This window comes from Trichosurus vulpecula, chromosome 5 (assembly GCF_011100635.1).
Source record: "Trichosurus vulpecula isolate mTriVul1 chromosome 5, mTriVul1.pri, whole genome shotgun sequence".
Classification (NCBI taxonomy): Eukaryota; Metazoa; Chordata; class Mammalia; order Diprotodontia; family Phalangeridae; genus Trichosurus; species Trichosurus vulpecula.
The window spans coordinates 290,339,393-290,353,571 of NC_050577.1; the positions used below are offsets into that span (position 1 = coordinate 290,339,393).

The window sequence follows — 14,179 nt, forward strand, 5'->3', positions numbered from 1 at the left end:
AATCTATGATTCTAAGTAGATCTTCTTCACCAAAAATATGCCATCTTGAAAATCTATCAGTAGCATAGAGTCTTTGAACTGGAAAGAAACTTAGATGTCATCTAGTCGAATTATCCCATTTTACAGAAGAGGAAACAGTCCCAGCATGACAAAGCGCCCACAGTGGTATAACTAGTAAATGGCAGAGCTCAAACCCAAACCCAACCCGTGGGAGCCCATTTTCAAGAGGTTTCATTGTGTTTCTGTTTTGGAACTCAGATCTCCAATGGCAATTCCTTCCTCATAGCCTGATTTCTCTCAAATGTTGCCAGTTCCCACTACTGGGGGAAAAATCCTTTTCTTCCTTGTCTGACTCCTTTTTAAAAAAATCTAAGGGAAATCCCAATGCTCTCATTTGGCTTCTAATGGTTGGTTCATTCTTTTTTTTTTTTTTTTGGAAAGGGCAAGGCAGGGCAATTGAGGTTAAGTGACTTGCCCACAGCTAGTAAGTGTGTCAAGTGTCTGAAGCTGGATTTGAACTCAAGTCCTCCTGACTCCAGGCCTGGTGCTCTATTCATTGCACCACCTAGCTGCCCCTGGGTGGTTCATTCTTACCCCAACCTCCCCTCCTTCAATTCCTGTAAAGTCATGAATCCTCTATGTTTTTCCTAAAAGGCTAAATGTTACATAATGTTAGTATGGCAGAGCCTAGATTTTCAAATCCTTTAAAGAAGTGGACAGCTTAAGACACTGATGATTTTTTTTGATTTTTTTAATGTAAATAGTATTTTATTTTTTTCCAATTACATGTAAAGACAATTTTCAACATTCATTTTATAAGATTTTGAGTTGCAAATTTTTCTGCCTCCTTCCCTCCCCAAGATGGCAAGTGATCTGATACAACTCTGCTGATTTTTAGAAGAGAAGCAGGCCAGCTGTTCTCCATATCAGATCCCCAAGGAATACCTTCTAATTCTTTTGCATGTTTTCATGTCCTGCCACATTCCCCACCCCATCCTAGAAAATATGAACCTTTAACATAGTTTAGACCTATATTTTATACTTAGGATGAATCTCACTCAGGAATTTTCTGTCTTTGGGAGAAAAAAATACGGCCATTGTTAGGAGGTCAGCATTGGAGCTTGACATAAAGGAGAAACGTTATCAAATCATAAATCCTTAGAGGTGGGAGAGACCTCAGAACTTAGCTAGTCCAGCCCCTTACCTGATATAGGAACATGCCCTAAGACACCCATGATGGATGTGTATCCGTTTTCTACGCCTCCACTGATGGGGACCTCATTACCGCATATCCAAGTCCATTCTGCTGTTGGACAGCTCCGGTTATGAGGAGGATGCTCCTTCTATTGAGCTAAAGTCTGTCTCCCTGTGGCTTCCACCCACTACTTTGAGTTTTGCCCTCTAGGGGCCAGCCAGATCCCTTTTTCCATGGAACAGAGCCTTGCATATTTGATGCCACTGACCATGTGCTTTCTATAACTTGTTTTCCGAAGTAAGCATCCCCAGTTCCTCCAGTTGAGTCTGTGATGACACTGATCCCAATGTCTTTGCTCTCTTGGCTGCCTTGTTCTGGATATGCTTTGATATATAACTCAGGCTAAGTGCTGACCCAGAGTCCTTACATTCTCACACTTTCCTCTAGGGAGGGTTTTCTTCTACTGTTCCTTCCAGCTCAAAATCTCTGCTCCTATTAGATCAAGGCAAGGTGGTGTTGTTGGGGTTTTTTTTAAATATTCATTATTGTGCCACATGCTATGAGCTCTACGAAAATGGGCATGTTAAATTATTGATTTAGGGTTATTTAAAGGTTCTCATCATGCTTATTTTTATGACACTTCATATTGGTTAACTTGGCTGAATGTCCCCTCCTTGCCTCTCTTAGGGCCCGTTGGGGAAATGACATTGGTAACCTATGATCAGGCTCCATGACAGAGTGCCATTTTCTCTTAGCAGGAGCAATGCAGTCCTACACCTGGTCCCTTACATACACAGTGACAACAGCCGCTGGTTCGCCTGCAGAAAGCTCCCAACAGCTGCCCTGTATGAGAAGCACTCACGTGCCTTCTTCCTCCGTCACCCATCGGATACCAGTTTATCCCCACCGAGAGGAACATGGGTAGGTTACCTTCCCAGGCCCTGGCCTTACCTTATCATTTCATTCCTGGTGCTGGCCTCTGCACATCCATCACTTTCTCTAAGGCAGTGATTCTCAAACTTTTTGGCCTTGGGACCCCTTTATACTCTTAAAAATTATTGAGCTTTGGTTCAAGTAGGTTACATCTATTGATATTTGCTGCATTAGAAATTAAAATATCTTGGTATTATTACAAAAATAGTTTTGACCACGCAGATCTCCTGAAAGGGTCCTTGGGGAACCCCTAGAGGCCCTGGGCCACACTTTGAGAACTACTTCTCTAAGGAAATTAACAACCCAAAGCCCTGAGCTAAGAATTCCCATCAGTCCTTCCCTTCCAATTTGGTCTTTGTGCCCCTTGTGGTTTGGGTTCCCCTGTGGAAGAAGGACTTGCAAAGGTTTGACCTTTATGAATCTATTTACAAGGCAAGTGAGCTAAGGTTGCCCACCATTGCTGCCCCACGGACACCATGACGTGGTCCTGCCAAGGAGCAGAGCAGTGTTCATTTCTTTGAGCATGGGATGGCTGGCTGGGAAGCATAATTTGGGGTGTGCCAAGTGATGGCGATGAGGAGAAGCCAGACGAGATAGCCCACAGACAGAGAACCTAGAGTCGATTATCCTACATGTTTGAAATATCTGCCTGACTTGCTATAATAACATTATTAATGAAACAATACTCATTGCTTTTTAGCTACACAGGAAGTTACAACTACGGAACCTATAGCAACCAGCACCCCCACCCAATGCAGAGTCAGTACCCATCCCTACCCCAAGACACGGCCATCTCTGGGCCCCTCCATTATTCTCCATACCACAGGGGCTCCTCACAGGTAAGGTTGCTTTCCCTTCTTTACAAACCTTGTATGTTTGGTGTCAAGTCAAATTATGAGAACGTGTGTTTATTAACCCCTACTAGCGTGTGCACAGCTCCGTGGTGAGTGTCATTGGGTGGACAAAAGAAGTAGATGATGTATTGGACATCTTCGGGTCCTCTGCTCTAAACCTTGGAGTTCACACTCCCCTTTCCATCAATCTGTTTGTCTCCCATGTGCATTTAGCCGAACTTTTCACCAGGGCAGACAGCCAGGGCATTCAATTCTTTTTAAGGAATAACTTACTAAATCCTTACCGATTATAGCTTGAGAACGGGGGAGACCATTTAGTCCGACCCCTTTATTTGACAGATGATAAAAGTGAGGCTGAGAGAGGTTAAGTGACATCCCCAAAGTCACACAGCTAGTCAACAGCGGAGCTGGGATTCGAATCCAGGCCCTCTGGCTCCAAATCCAGCATTTGCTCCTCTGCTTTAACTAAAGGACACTCTTTCTTTCTGCAAACAAACTAAAGAAACTAAAACTTGACTCAACTTAATTTTTGGAAATCAACATTCACTTTAAAAATGAGACACAAAGCACTGATTATTTTCCCCCAGAAAATATAGAGTGTTCCTGACTACTTCTGTGCCTTCAACGCTTCATGCTTGAAGGTCTTAGTCCTTTCCAAACCAACCTAGAACGCTGGGCCTGGAGCCAGGAAGACCTGAGTTCAAATCCAGCCTCAGATACTTACTAGCTTTGTGACCCTGAGCAAGGTGCCTAATCTCTGTTTGCCTCAGTTTCCTCAATTGTAAAATGGGAAAGATAAAAGGCGCTTACCTTGCAGAGTTGTGAGGATCAACATGCTTAGCACAGTGCCTGGAACATAGGAGGTGTCCTATAAAAACTTTCTCCCTTTCCTATTCCTTCCCCCAACCTTCCCATTACCTGCCAGATTAGTCTTGAAGTCATTATCAAATCATTGCCCTGTCTCGGTACACCCAGAATGTTTGTCATATCAAGTCTGAGGTTTCTGATCTGTGGCCACTGAGAGGAGCCCAATGTCAGTCGCTCCAATTCTCTGGCTTATCTGCTTCAAAATGAATCAAATGAGGCCTGGTCATTATATTGGTGCCCCAAAACAGGATGAATGTCTAGCAGGGGGAATAATGTCTGTCTCCACCAGTCCTCGATCATTCCTGTTAACCTAAGCCACAAGAGGCAGTTGGCTAGGATCCCTTCAGCCTCACATTTCTTGTAGGACTTTGCTAGATCTCTCCTGGCACTTAATATCTTTTATTTTGTATCGTTCTTCTATACATTTTATTACTGCCACCACCACCTTCCAAACTTCTCAAGGGCAGAGACTATAAAATTTTTTTTATCTTTACAGCTTATAGCTCCTAGAAGTAGCTCTTGTACTTAGAAGGTAATTAGAATGTTTTTGATAAGGCCATAGAGACATTTCAGAAAGATTTTCAATGGCAAAGTCCAATAGACTGTAAGCTCCTTGAGAGCAGGGCCTTCTTAATATTCATCTGTGCATCCCTCAGTTTAGCACATAGTAGGTGCTTCGTAAATGTTTAGTGGTAGGACAGGTATCAACTAAAGAATTTTCTGCTTATTAACCAGTCCCCAAGCCTCCTGTTACCCAAAGTGAGACATAGTTTTCTTCATTCAGAACTTCTTTCCCGATATTATTCCTCCTTATTCTCAAACATCACTTCTATTCCCATCACTGCTTTTCTATCTCCTCACAGACAACGCCTGCTTCTTCTTCCCTTGGTGAAAGAAGAGACAGTATAGATTACCATTTTAGCAAAGGAATTCTCTCCTTTACCTGAAACCTTTGCTTAGGTGTTCATAAAGAATGTTTGGACAAGTCATCTCATTATCTCTGTTATTATGGCATCCTCATTAACTCCATGTTTCTCATTAATAGGCAGCATGGTGTGATGGAAAGATCATTGGACAAGGACTCAGGACCCTTGGGTCCTAGGCCCATCTGTGTTATTAACAACCTGTAACAAAATAAGCCATAACTAGGGGAAGGCAACTGGGACTTTGCCTCAGGGCACTGAAATTTAGAACTCCTGATAGTACTTATAGAAATAACTGAGCACCTAGTTATCAAGAATAATTAGTTAAAATAGGAAAGTGCTGGATGGTATGTCATTCCACCCCCAGTGGCCCCACCCCAGGTGAGATCCTCCCTGACCCAGCCCTGTTCTTCTTCCTTTGATGGTAGCCTCCTAGTGTCCCCAAAGTCTCTTCCCACAGGGACTAATGTCACAGAATCTCTGTCTCTCCACTATTGGGAGATGTCTTGAGGTCCCCCCTTCAACCCAGAACCTTGTGTCTGGAAGTCTGAGTTGTCTCCTGAAGGTCTCCCTGCCCCGCGACTGAATTTGTCTTTAAAAGCTGATCAGAGGTTGTCTTTCCTGCCGCTTGTGTCAGGCACATTTTGGGGTGCTTGCTCCAGACAACAGAATGACTAGTAACATCTCCAGTGATAGCTTAAAGTGACCTGGTTCCTGTTCTTCGTTCATGAATCTCCATCTGCTGCCTCTCTGCTTTCTAGCTGTCTCCCACCCCCTGAAATGTTCTCCCTCCTCCCTTCTGCCGATTGGAATCCCTGGTTTCCTTTAAGAAACAGCTCAAGCACCACCTCCTCCATGAGAACCCCTCCCCTGCCAGCCACCAGTGCTTGCCCCCAGAAATGACCTCACCTTGATTTTGTATGTATTTTCTGGATATTTCTGGACGCAGATGAGTAGACGTACACATTTCCCTAGGCAGAATGTAAGCCCCTTGAGGGAAGGGATTGTTACATTTGGGATTTTGTATATCTAATGCCTAGTGTGACATGGCCCTATAACTTGTGCAATCCACCATTTTGTAAATGGAAAAACCATGGCACATGGCAATGGAGAGACGACTATACCAAGTTTCCACCAATCTGGGTCGGCTTGAAAATCTGACAAGGCATCTTAGGAAATGCAGGTTCCCTGGACATACCCTTCCTCTTCCATTGGCCTGGGAGAAGATGGAGGAAACACCACACGAGAGTTGGGATTGGGATAGGACAGCTTGCTGCTCCCTAGAGCTGGGTCTGACAGCCCCGTAGAGCTTGGCATCTGTTCAGTTGTTCTTCAGTCTTTTCATGATCCCATTTGGGGTTTGCTTGGCAGAGATACCAGAGTGGTTTGCCATTTCCTTCTCCAGCTCATTTTACAGATGAGGAAACTGAGGCAAACAGGGTGAAGTGATTCATCCAGGGTCACACAGCTAGGGTCTGAGGCCCAATCTGAACTCAGGAAGATGAGTCTTCTTGACTCGAGGCCCAGTAAGCAAGTGTTGGCCTATAGTAAGTGTCCTTATCAAGTGATCGATGTCTTTTCCCCAATCTCAGCATTGGCCTCCTCGTTGGTGATGATAGGACGCTAGACAGGATCACCCTAAGGTGTCTCATCTTGTGAGCATCCTGTCCCTTTTCCGGCAGATCCCTTTCCCTACGGTGTTCTTTGTGCTTCTACCCTGAGCTTCTGACCGAGCCCTGCCCCTTTGAGGTAGAACCCCAGCAGAACTGACCCTGTAATGACCCTTCCTCCTTTCTTTACCTGATGCCCTTAGTGCCTTCAGTGTGAGAAGCTCAAGACCTTGCATGTATCACACCTGCTCACTTCACCACATGCACCTGGGAGTTGTAATCGAGTGTGCTGGTAAATGTTTAACAACCAGCTCCCCCAAAACAACGATGGCACCCATATTTAAGGACCCACACTCTAAAGCTTCATCTTCATCATCCACATTTCCTCCATCACTTTCTTTTTGTTTTTTTTTGTTTTTTTCATCACTTTCTTAATTCTAGATAATCAACAGAATACTCAGTCAAGCCCTGATTTGTAGCATTTGCCTATTTCCGAGGTATAACTCTCCAAAGCCAATCTGAACCAGCTCCAGTGACATCCTTCTGTACATTCATTTTTAACAAAAATAAGCAAGTCTACCAACCTAGCTCAAAAAGGACTTCCTAAGTAAACCTAGAGTTTACCTTTGAATATAGGTCGGAAAATCGGCTGGCTTGCACAACCTAATTGTATCTATTTGTCCATTCTTTCCCTTGGGATGTCTCGTGGGCTGAGAGCTGCTAAATTAACTCCTTGGCTCTTTGCAAGTGAGAATCACGTATGACCAGGAACCTTTGCCATTAGGCAGTTGATTAAGTTGCTCTGCCTATCATTTCATTTCTACTTTTCCAATTCATTACTCTATGAGGTGTTGGAGATATAAAAAAACCAAACAAACCAGGAAGTAGTTCCTGATCCCAAGGAGCCTCTGGTCACTGGGGGCACCTAACGCAGTCCTCTCTTGCTTCATCACCCCTCCAATTTTCTGCTTTCTTATCTTTGTGTGAGATAAGTGAGAAGGAGTTTTGGGCTGGGATCTGACAATCTCTTCCAGACATCTGCCATCCTGTAGTAAGTACTTGACTAATACTTTTTCATTCATCCACTCATCACTCAGTGCCCGGTTTTTCCCTCTGGCAAATATCAGGGCATGTGGATAAAAATGGATGATCCAGGCTTCACATCTGTGTAGCCTGGAAGAGATCACTAAAAGCTCCATGGATTACATAATGTTTTGGATAGAGGCAGGAGAATATGGCCATCACACATGGGGCACTTGGCGTAAATGGCCATGTTTTGATTTCCATCTGCAGTATCAAGGGAGAGTGTTTGGGTAATCCCCAGACAAGCTTGGGCGTTGATTCCACTAGGTCATCACCTGGGGCATTCATTATAGGCTTCTAGCTGCGTCAGGAAGAGATGAGAGCATCCAAGGTGCTGAGGCTCCTGGGATCAGAAGCCATGCTACTTTCAGAGGTTCTAATGATGGCTGAGAATTGCCTTGCAAAAGATCACAGAATCTCAGAGGCGGAAGGAAACCCAGAGGCCATGAATCCTTTTTGTACCTGGCCTCTATAACACTCCTGACAGGTAGTCATCCAGCCTCCGCTTGGGGACCACCAGTGATGGGGAACATATTCTTCTCATGTTTTGGTCCAACTTGTCAGTGGGATCCAAACAGTGCTGTCTAGGTCAACTAAAAATGAAAGGGAAAATGAAATCATACCTTCCTTTATTTTCTTTCCTGCTTTCCTCTTCCCTGGCCTCTCTCCTTTATGAAATCCCAGAAGCCGATCTCCTGAATTTGTGCTTAATTCACTGACATGGAGAGAAATGGATGGCTTTCTAAGTCTCACACAGTCCTGTTTGGCCAAAGTTGATTTTTTGTGGTAGCTGGGAGTTACCCCCAAATGGGTGATCCTTTTGTCTGAGAAAGTCTGGGAAGACACATACCTGAAAAATATTATTTAATAATCAGTAGCTAGAGAGTGTTCTAGGTTACCAACAGAGGCCAAATGATCAAATCTTCTGAAGCAGGGCTAGGGCTAAGAAGTGGGCCCAAATCCTCAGTGACTGTAAGACAAAACCCCTTGTAACCACTCTGGGCTATGGTTTCTCTATTTATACAATGATGGGTGGTACATAGAAGAGGGGGTCTTCATGAGGATTGGAAGGCCAGTGTCCAGCTTCTCAGGCTGGGACTGTCTAAAGATGAAGAATAGAGTGTTGTGGGCTGGTTTTGCTGTTGATTGCTGAAAAGCTCACCCGTCTGGGATCTTTTTTCATCTTTCCTCAAGGTAAAGCTTTTGACCTTTACCTGTGCAAACTCAGCTGGTCAATGAGTTTGGATGGTCCATTAGCTCCAAGTCCTTACGTGACATGTCGGGGGATGTCAGCACAACTTTCATTAGGAAAACAATTTGCAATGCTCGCAGGACCACCTTTCACCTTCTTGCACAAGCAGCAGCCAGCTTGGCAAAGGACAGGAATAAAGGATTCATTCTTTCGTCCTCCATGTGGAGAAAAATAAGCCTTTACTACTGGAAATAGTCTCTTAAAATAGCATGTTCCAAGATGGTCCCCCATCCCCCACAAAAAGGGCAAAATTCATTCTAAAGTTTGGAAGGACCTAAATTCTATTTGACTGATCTCCTCCCTCCCTCCCTCCCTCCCCCCCCCTCTCTCTCTGTGTGTGTGTGTCTCTCTCTCTCTTTCTCACACACACACACTGCACTCACAAGGGGTAGAAAGCCATGGATGTCATCTCAGTTTAACCATAGTCCCAGCAACAAGTGGGATTTGGCCCAGAAAAATGGCAATTTCCTGTTAAGAGCCCTCAACAAGCATGGCCTTTATGTCTGGCCCTGATCTCCAGGCTCCAGTGTTTTGAGTTCTGCAAGCTACAGGACCCTTCATTAAAGCCGGATGCAAAGTGCTAGAGGTGATGCAGGCCGCCTGGGTCAGCATCCGTGCAGATGGCCTTGCTGTGGACACTCTAACAAGGCTGAATAGAAGCTTCCTTGGTTGAGTTAATCACCAGGCAGGGGCCAATGGACACTTCACAAATATTGTCTTTCAATGGTCTCTTCACTATGGGGAAAAGAAGTCACTGACTCATTTGCAATTAGCTGACCTACCAGGACAGAACTTTCCATGTCAGAAGCAGCCATAACAGAATTTGATTGTCACATAGAAGATATTTAAAGCCTCTTTTAAAGCCTAGTTGTTTTTTTCTTGTTTGAGCTCATGACCCAACCCATGGGCACAGCTGCATATGGGATACTTGGTCAAGGCCAAAACCCACAAATTTTTGTGCCGTGTTCTCTTGAAGGAAAATGCTCCATCTGGTGGTAAGCAGCTTACATGGGTCAATCTACTCTGATGCCATGTCAATCATTTGGCCAATCAATACTGTGCCAAGTGCTGGGAATACAAACACAAAGTGAAAACCAGTCCCTGCCCTCAAGGAGCTTATATTCTAATGGGAAATGCACCATGCACATTGTGCACAAATACTTAGAGTAGATATATGGTAGTTTTAGAGGAGAAGGCTTTAGCATCAATGGGGACAGCGAAAGGCCTCCTGAACGAGGTGAGGGTTTGAGCTGAGCTAGGGATTCTGGGCAAAGACAAAGATCAAATCAACAAGCCACCAAGGTGAGTGAGTGGTCCTCAGTCTTCTGAGTCAATGGCAGGGGAAGGGGAGCTCTGGCAAGGTTTCTGGCACATCCAGTGCCATTTAACATTATAACCAGGTAGATCATTAGTGAGAAGCAGATGGCTCAGTGGGCCATCTAGCCATGGTGGCTGATGACCTCAGGGTGAATGAACCTCTGTTGCTTACTTTCTACGTTATCATTGCTGTGTTTGTCCTTCGTTTTCGAAAAGGACCATGACATCAAGGAAATGATGCCATGACTTGTAGTTGACTTTGATTTGACATTATCATAGGAGAGGAATCGATCCAGTCATTGATCAAGAGCTTCTGTTCTATTGGACATATCTTAACCTCTCTGGACTTCTTAGGGGGTTGGAATAAGTGATTTCTAAGCTCCCTAACAGCTCTAAAATTGACTCTTCCCTTCCCCTTTCTCTCCTGGTACTGCCACGACCAGTGACTAAGTCCATGCTTGATGGTGATCCTACCTGTCACGCCCACCAAACCAGAATACTTTGAGTACAGGTTATGTCTGCCATCTGAGCCAGCCTAGCTAAGTTCAGAGAGTTTCATTATCAAGTTGATGGATAGAACGTAAGCTCCTTGAAGGCAGGGACAGAAAATTTTTTAATTTTTTGTCTTTGTACACCCAATGTATGGCACAGTGCCTGGATCATAGTAGGCACTTTAATAAATGCTTATTGAATTGAACTAATTTGAATTGCCTTCAGGAGGATGAAGGTTTTGGCCATAGCAACTGTCAAAGACCTGCAGGTTTATAGAAGTATTTGCAGTCTACATCAATGATGGGAGTACCCACATAGATAAAACTCCAAATCCACTGAGTTACAAAGGGTGAGGAATCCATTGCCTTAGCCAGAATTCAAAGGTTCTCCAGTTCATACAAGATGTACCAGCTGGATAAGGGGACTCCCAATCCAGGCTTGGAGACTATGTAGGGCAGCCCTGAGGGCTGATGAAGGAGACACACCCCCTGTGCTCCCCCTCTCCATTTAAAATGCACAATGGGAGCCTCACTCTATCAGGTGCAGGTTACACTCCTGAAAACATTGGAAAGCAGAAACAGACTTTTGCAAGAGCACCAAGAAAGTGTCAGTGAAAGATCTTCTTTGCAAAGTGAAGCGTCCATCTGTTAATACCAGCAATCGTCCCACCCCAATTTCTCATTTTCTTGTTTGGGGTTTTTTCTGAAAGCCAGGTCCACCTTGCAAAGGCTGCCCCACCATTTGAGGCCAGGAGATTTACAGGCCTGCCTTCTTAGTGGTCTACCGCGGCTCCAGAGAAGCCACAACACATTAATAATGCTGTCACAGCACGGAGCAGAAGGAAAGAGCAATCAGCCGTCTCTCAGGGTTAAAGATCTTCTGTAGAGACCCAAAAGATGGGATTTGCTCTTCTCCGGTCTCCTTGGCAACAGCCCTGATTCTTTCTCACTGGTGCTCCTAGTCACCACCTACGCCCTCCCTCCTACCCAGCTGTTCACTTGACAGCATGGTTGCTGGGTCAGGTGGGCTTAGCCCCATTTGGGAATCCATTCCCAAGGTGGAGTTCCTCCTTTCAAGGTTAAGCCACAAGTGGTCCAGTTTTCCATCCACCATCTTTGGCCCGAACACTCTCTCCCCTGCTTTTCCGGTTTTAGCCAACCTTGGGCTCCTCTCACAGGGGAAAGACTTGATTTCCTTTGGCTGCCTTGACTGGAAGAAGCAGTCATTGTTGTCATTCTCCCTTTCCTCCCTGCTGTCCAGGCTTCAGCCTGTCTGTCTCCCCTACGGGAGGTAGACCCCTACCTAATCTCTCTGGTCCCTACTTTCCAACTGTCAGGAGAGACAGATGGGGAGCAGAAGAATCCACACACAAGCACTTTCCTTCCCTCCCTGCCTTCTCTCTACCCCGTATGATTATTGGCTCCCCTCCATATTGGGGTGGCCCTTAGCACAGCAAGGCTTATCACTGTACCAACTGGCACAAGAGGCTTCAAGGGGAGCCTACATCTCCTCCCTCTTCTCTCCTCTGCTAGTGCTAAAAAAGGGCTGATTTGCATAGCTGTTGTGGCAGCGGAGGGAATTGAATGGGAGCACAGCCTAACAGGATCTGTCTTCATTAAAACAAATCTCTCCTAGGAACCTTCTCTCCTTGGAGCCATTTTCCCTCTGCCTCCGACCTTCATGAAGCCTCCATGATTGTCTGATCTTGGCCCCATAGTCCTCCCTTTTCCTCCAGAATACCCTTCTTCCCTCATCCTAACAGCAAGCCCTGACATTTGTCATTCATTACTCAGAAGGCTGCCAAGGACTGCCATTGCTTTAAACCAAAATATGGGCCATCTCTAGCGAAAACCATCAGCAATAACTTCTGGGCTGGTGATTCTCACCCTCTTAAATCTTCCCTTTCTGTGCCCGTTCATATAGTAGCTGAGTTCAACTGGAAAATGTGGTTTCAGAGAGGATCACTATATTTTATTTGGAAGTCTTATTCTTGGGAGTGGATGAAATGCTATCAGTTCCATAACTTATGAAATTCACCTTATCCATGTACCTCTCTTCAGATCCAAAACAATTTTCCCTCTTCCTTAAAGGCTGGACTCCAAATATACTAAGCTAGGAGAAGGGAACAGAGTTTTGCTCCTTAGGAGAACAAAATCACCAGGACTTCTCAGGCTGTGAATATACTCCTCTGCCTATGGCTAATGGTTTTCTCCAGTGTCTTTTAAAGAACATCGATTTTCTCACTGCGGTATCCTAAAATAATAAAATTTAAAACAGACTGTGAATATGACTAACCTGGTTATTAATGCACAGCTTATGGTTTTAACCTTCTTGAATTTTTTTCTTCTGCCCTACCAAGTACCCTTTCAACAGCCCCACCTCCCGGATGGAGCCTTGTTTGATGAGCAGTGCCCCTAGACTACACCCCACACCGGTCACTCCCCGATGGCCAGAAGTACCCTCAGCCAACACGTGCTATCCAAGCCCGCCTGTGCACTCCACAAGATACGGAAGCTCTAGTGACATGTACACCCCCCTGACCACCCGCAGGAATTCCGAGTATGAGCACATGCAACACTTTCCTGGTTTTGCCTATATCAATGGAGAAGCTTCAACAGGCTGGGCAAAATGAAAATGACTGGTATAGTATGAACCCATATTTAATAATAATAATAATAATTAATAATAATAATAATTAAAAATCCAACCAACCAACACCAGAAGACTTGATCTCTTCACCTTTTAGAACTCATGGGACTATACCTAGATGTCTGCTTTCCTAATAAACATGAAGCTGGGTTAGAACTGTCAATGAGTAAACCTTAGTTCAGAAACAGGACTCACTAAACTCCAGCATAGCAGTGTTCCTGTAGGTCAGCCAGCTTGGACTATTTCTGTAGAGCACTGTCTTCAGGAGGCTAACCCATGCCTTCTCCCTCTGTCCCAAGACTGTGTCTTGTGTGGTGCCTAGCTCAATAAGCCACTCCCTTCCATGTTGACAAACACTCTTTAGTCTCGAGGGATGGATATTGGAGACAGAAAGGAGTCTTCTTTTATTTGGTGATTGCTCAGTTCACCTAGAAGAGAAACCTCGACATTCATCCTTCATTTTACATGTTGTCCAGTGAGCACTTGAGAGAGGTGTTCTGCAGAGTTCCATGGTGTGCTTCCTTCTGCTGTACCTGGATGGAACTGCATGATTTGGAATGTGCATATTCTCCTAGACACCATTATTTGTGATAGCACCTGCATTATCTTTCATTGTAAACATTGTCTTGTTTGTGGGGGAATAGGGTGGGGAGGGGAGGGTTTGCACATGGCAGAAAGAGAGAGGGAGGGAGGGAAGGGGAGAGAGAGAGAGAGAGAGAGAGAGAGAGAGAGAGAGAGAGAGAGAGAGGGAGAGAGAGAGAGAGAGAGAGAGGGAGAGAGAGGGAGAGAAGGGGGAAGGGGACAGGAAAAAAGAGGGAGGGAGGGAGGGAGAGGAGGGAGAGAGAGAGGGAGAGAGAGAGAGAGAGAGAGAGAGAGAGAGAGAGAGAGAGAGAGAGAGAGAGAGAGGAAGGGAGGGAGGGAGGGAGGGAGGGAGGGAGGGAGAGGCCTGCTCTGTCCTGCCTTAAGTTGAAGGAGACTCTTCTACATGTGTTGGTCCCAAGTTT

General features: G+C 45.1%; 1 protein-coding gene across 1 annotated transcript in view; it reads left to right on the top strand.

Moving 5' to 3' along the window:
- Positions 1–13,158, top strand: part of RFX4 (regulatory factor X4) — a 94,778-nt gene extending 81,620 nt beyond the window's left edge. The window contains exons 16-18 of the mRNA XM_036760804.1: positions 1,954–2,116; positions 2,829–2,967; positions 12,886–13,158. Coding sequence (XP_036616699.1) covers positions 1,954–2,116; positions 2,829–2,967; positions 12,886–13,158 — 575 coding nt within the window. The remainder of the gene's footprint in view (positions 1–1,953; positions 2,117–2,828; positions 2,968–12,885) is intronic.
- Positions 13,159–14,179: the final 1,021 nt, after the last annotated feature.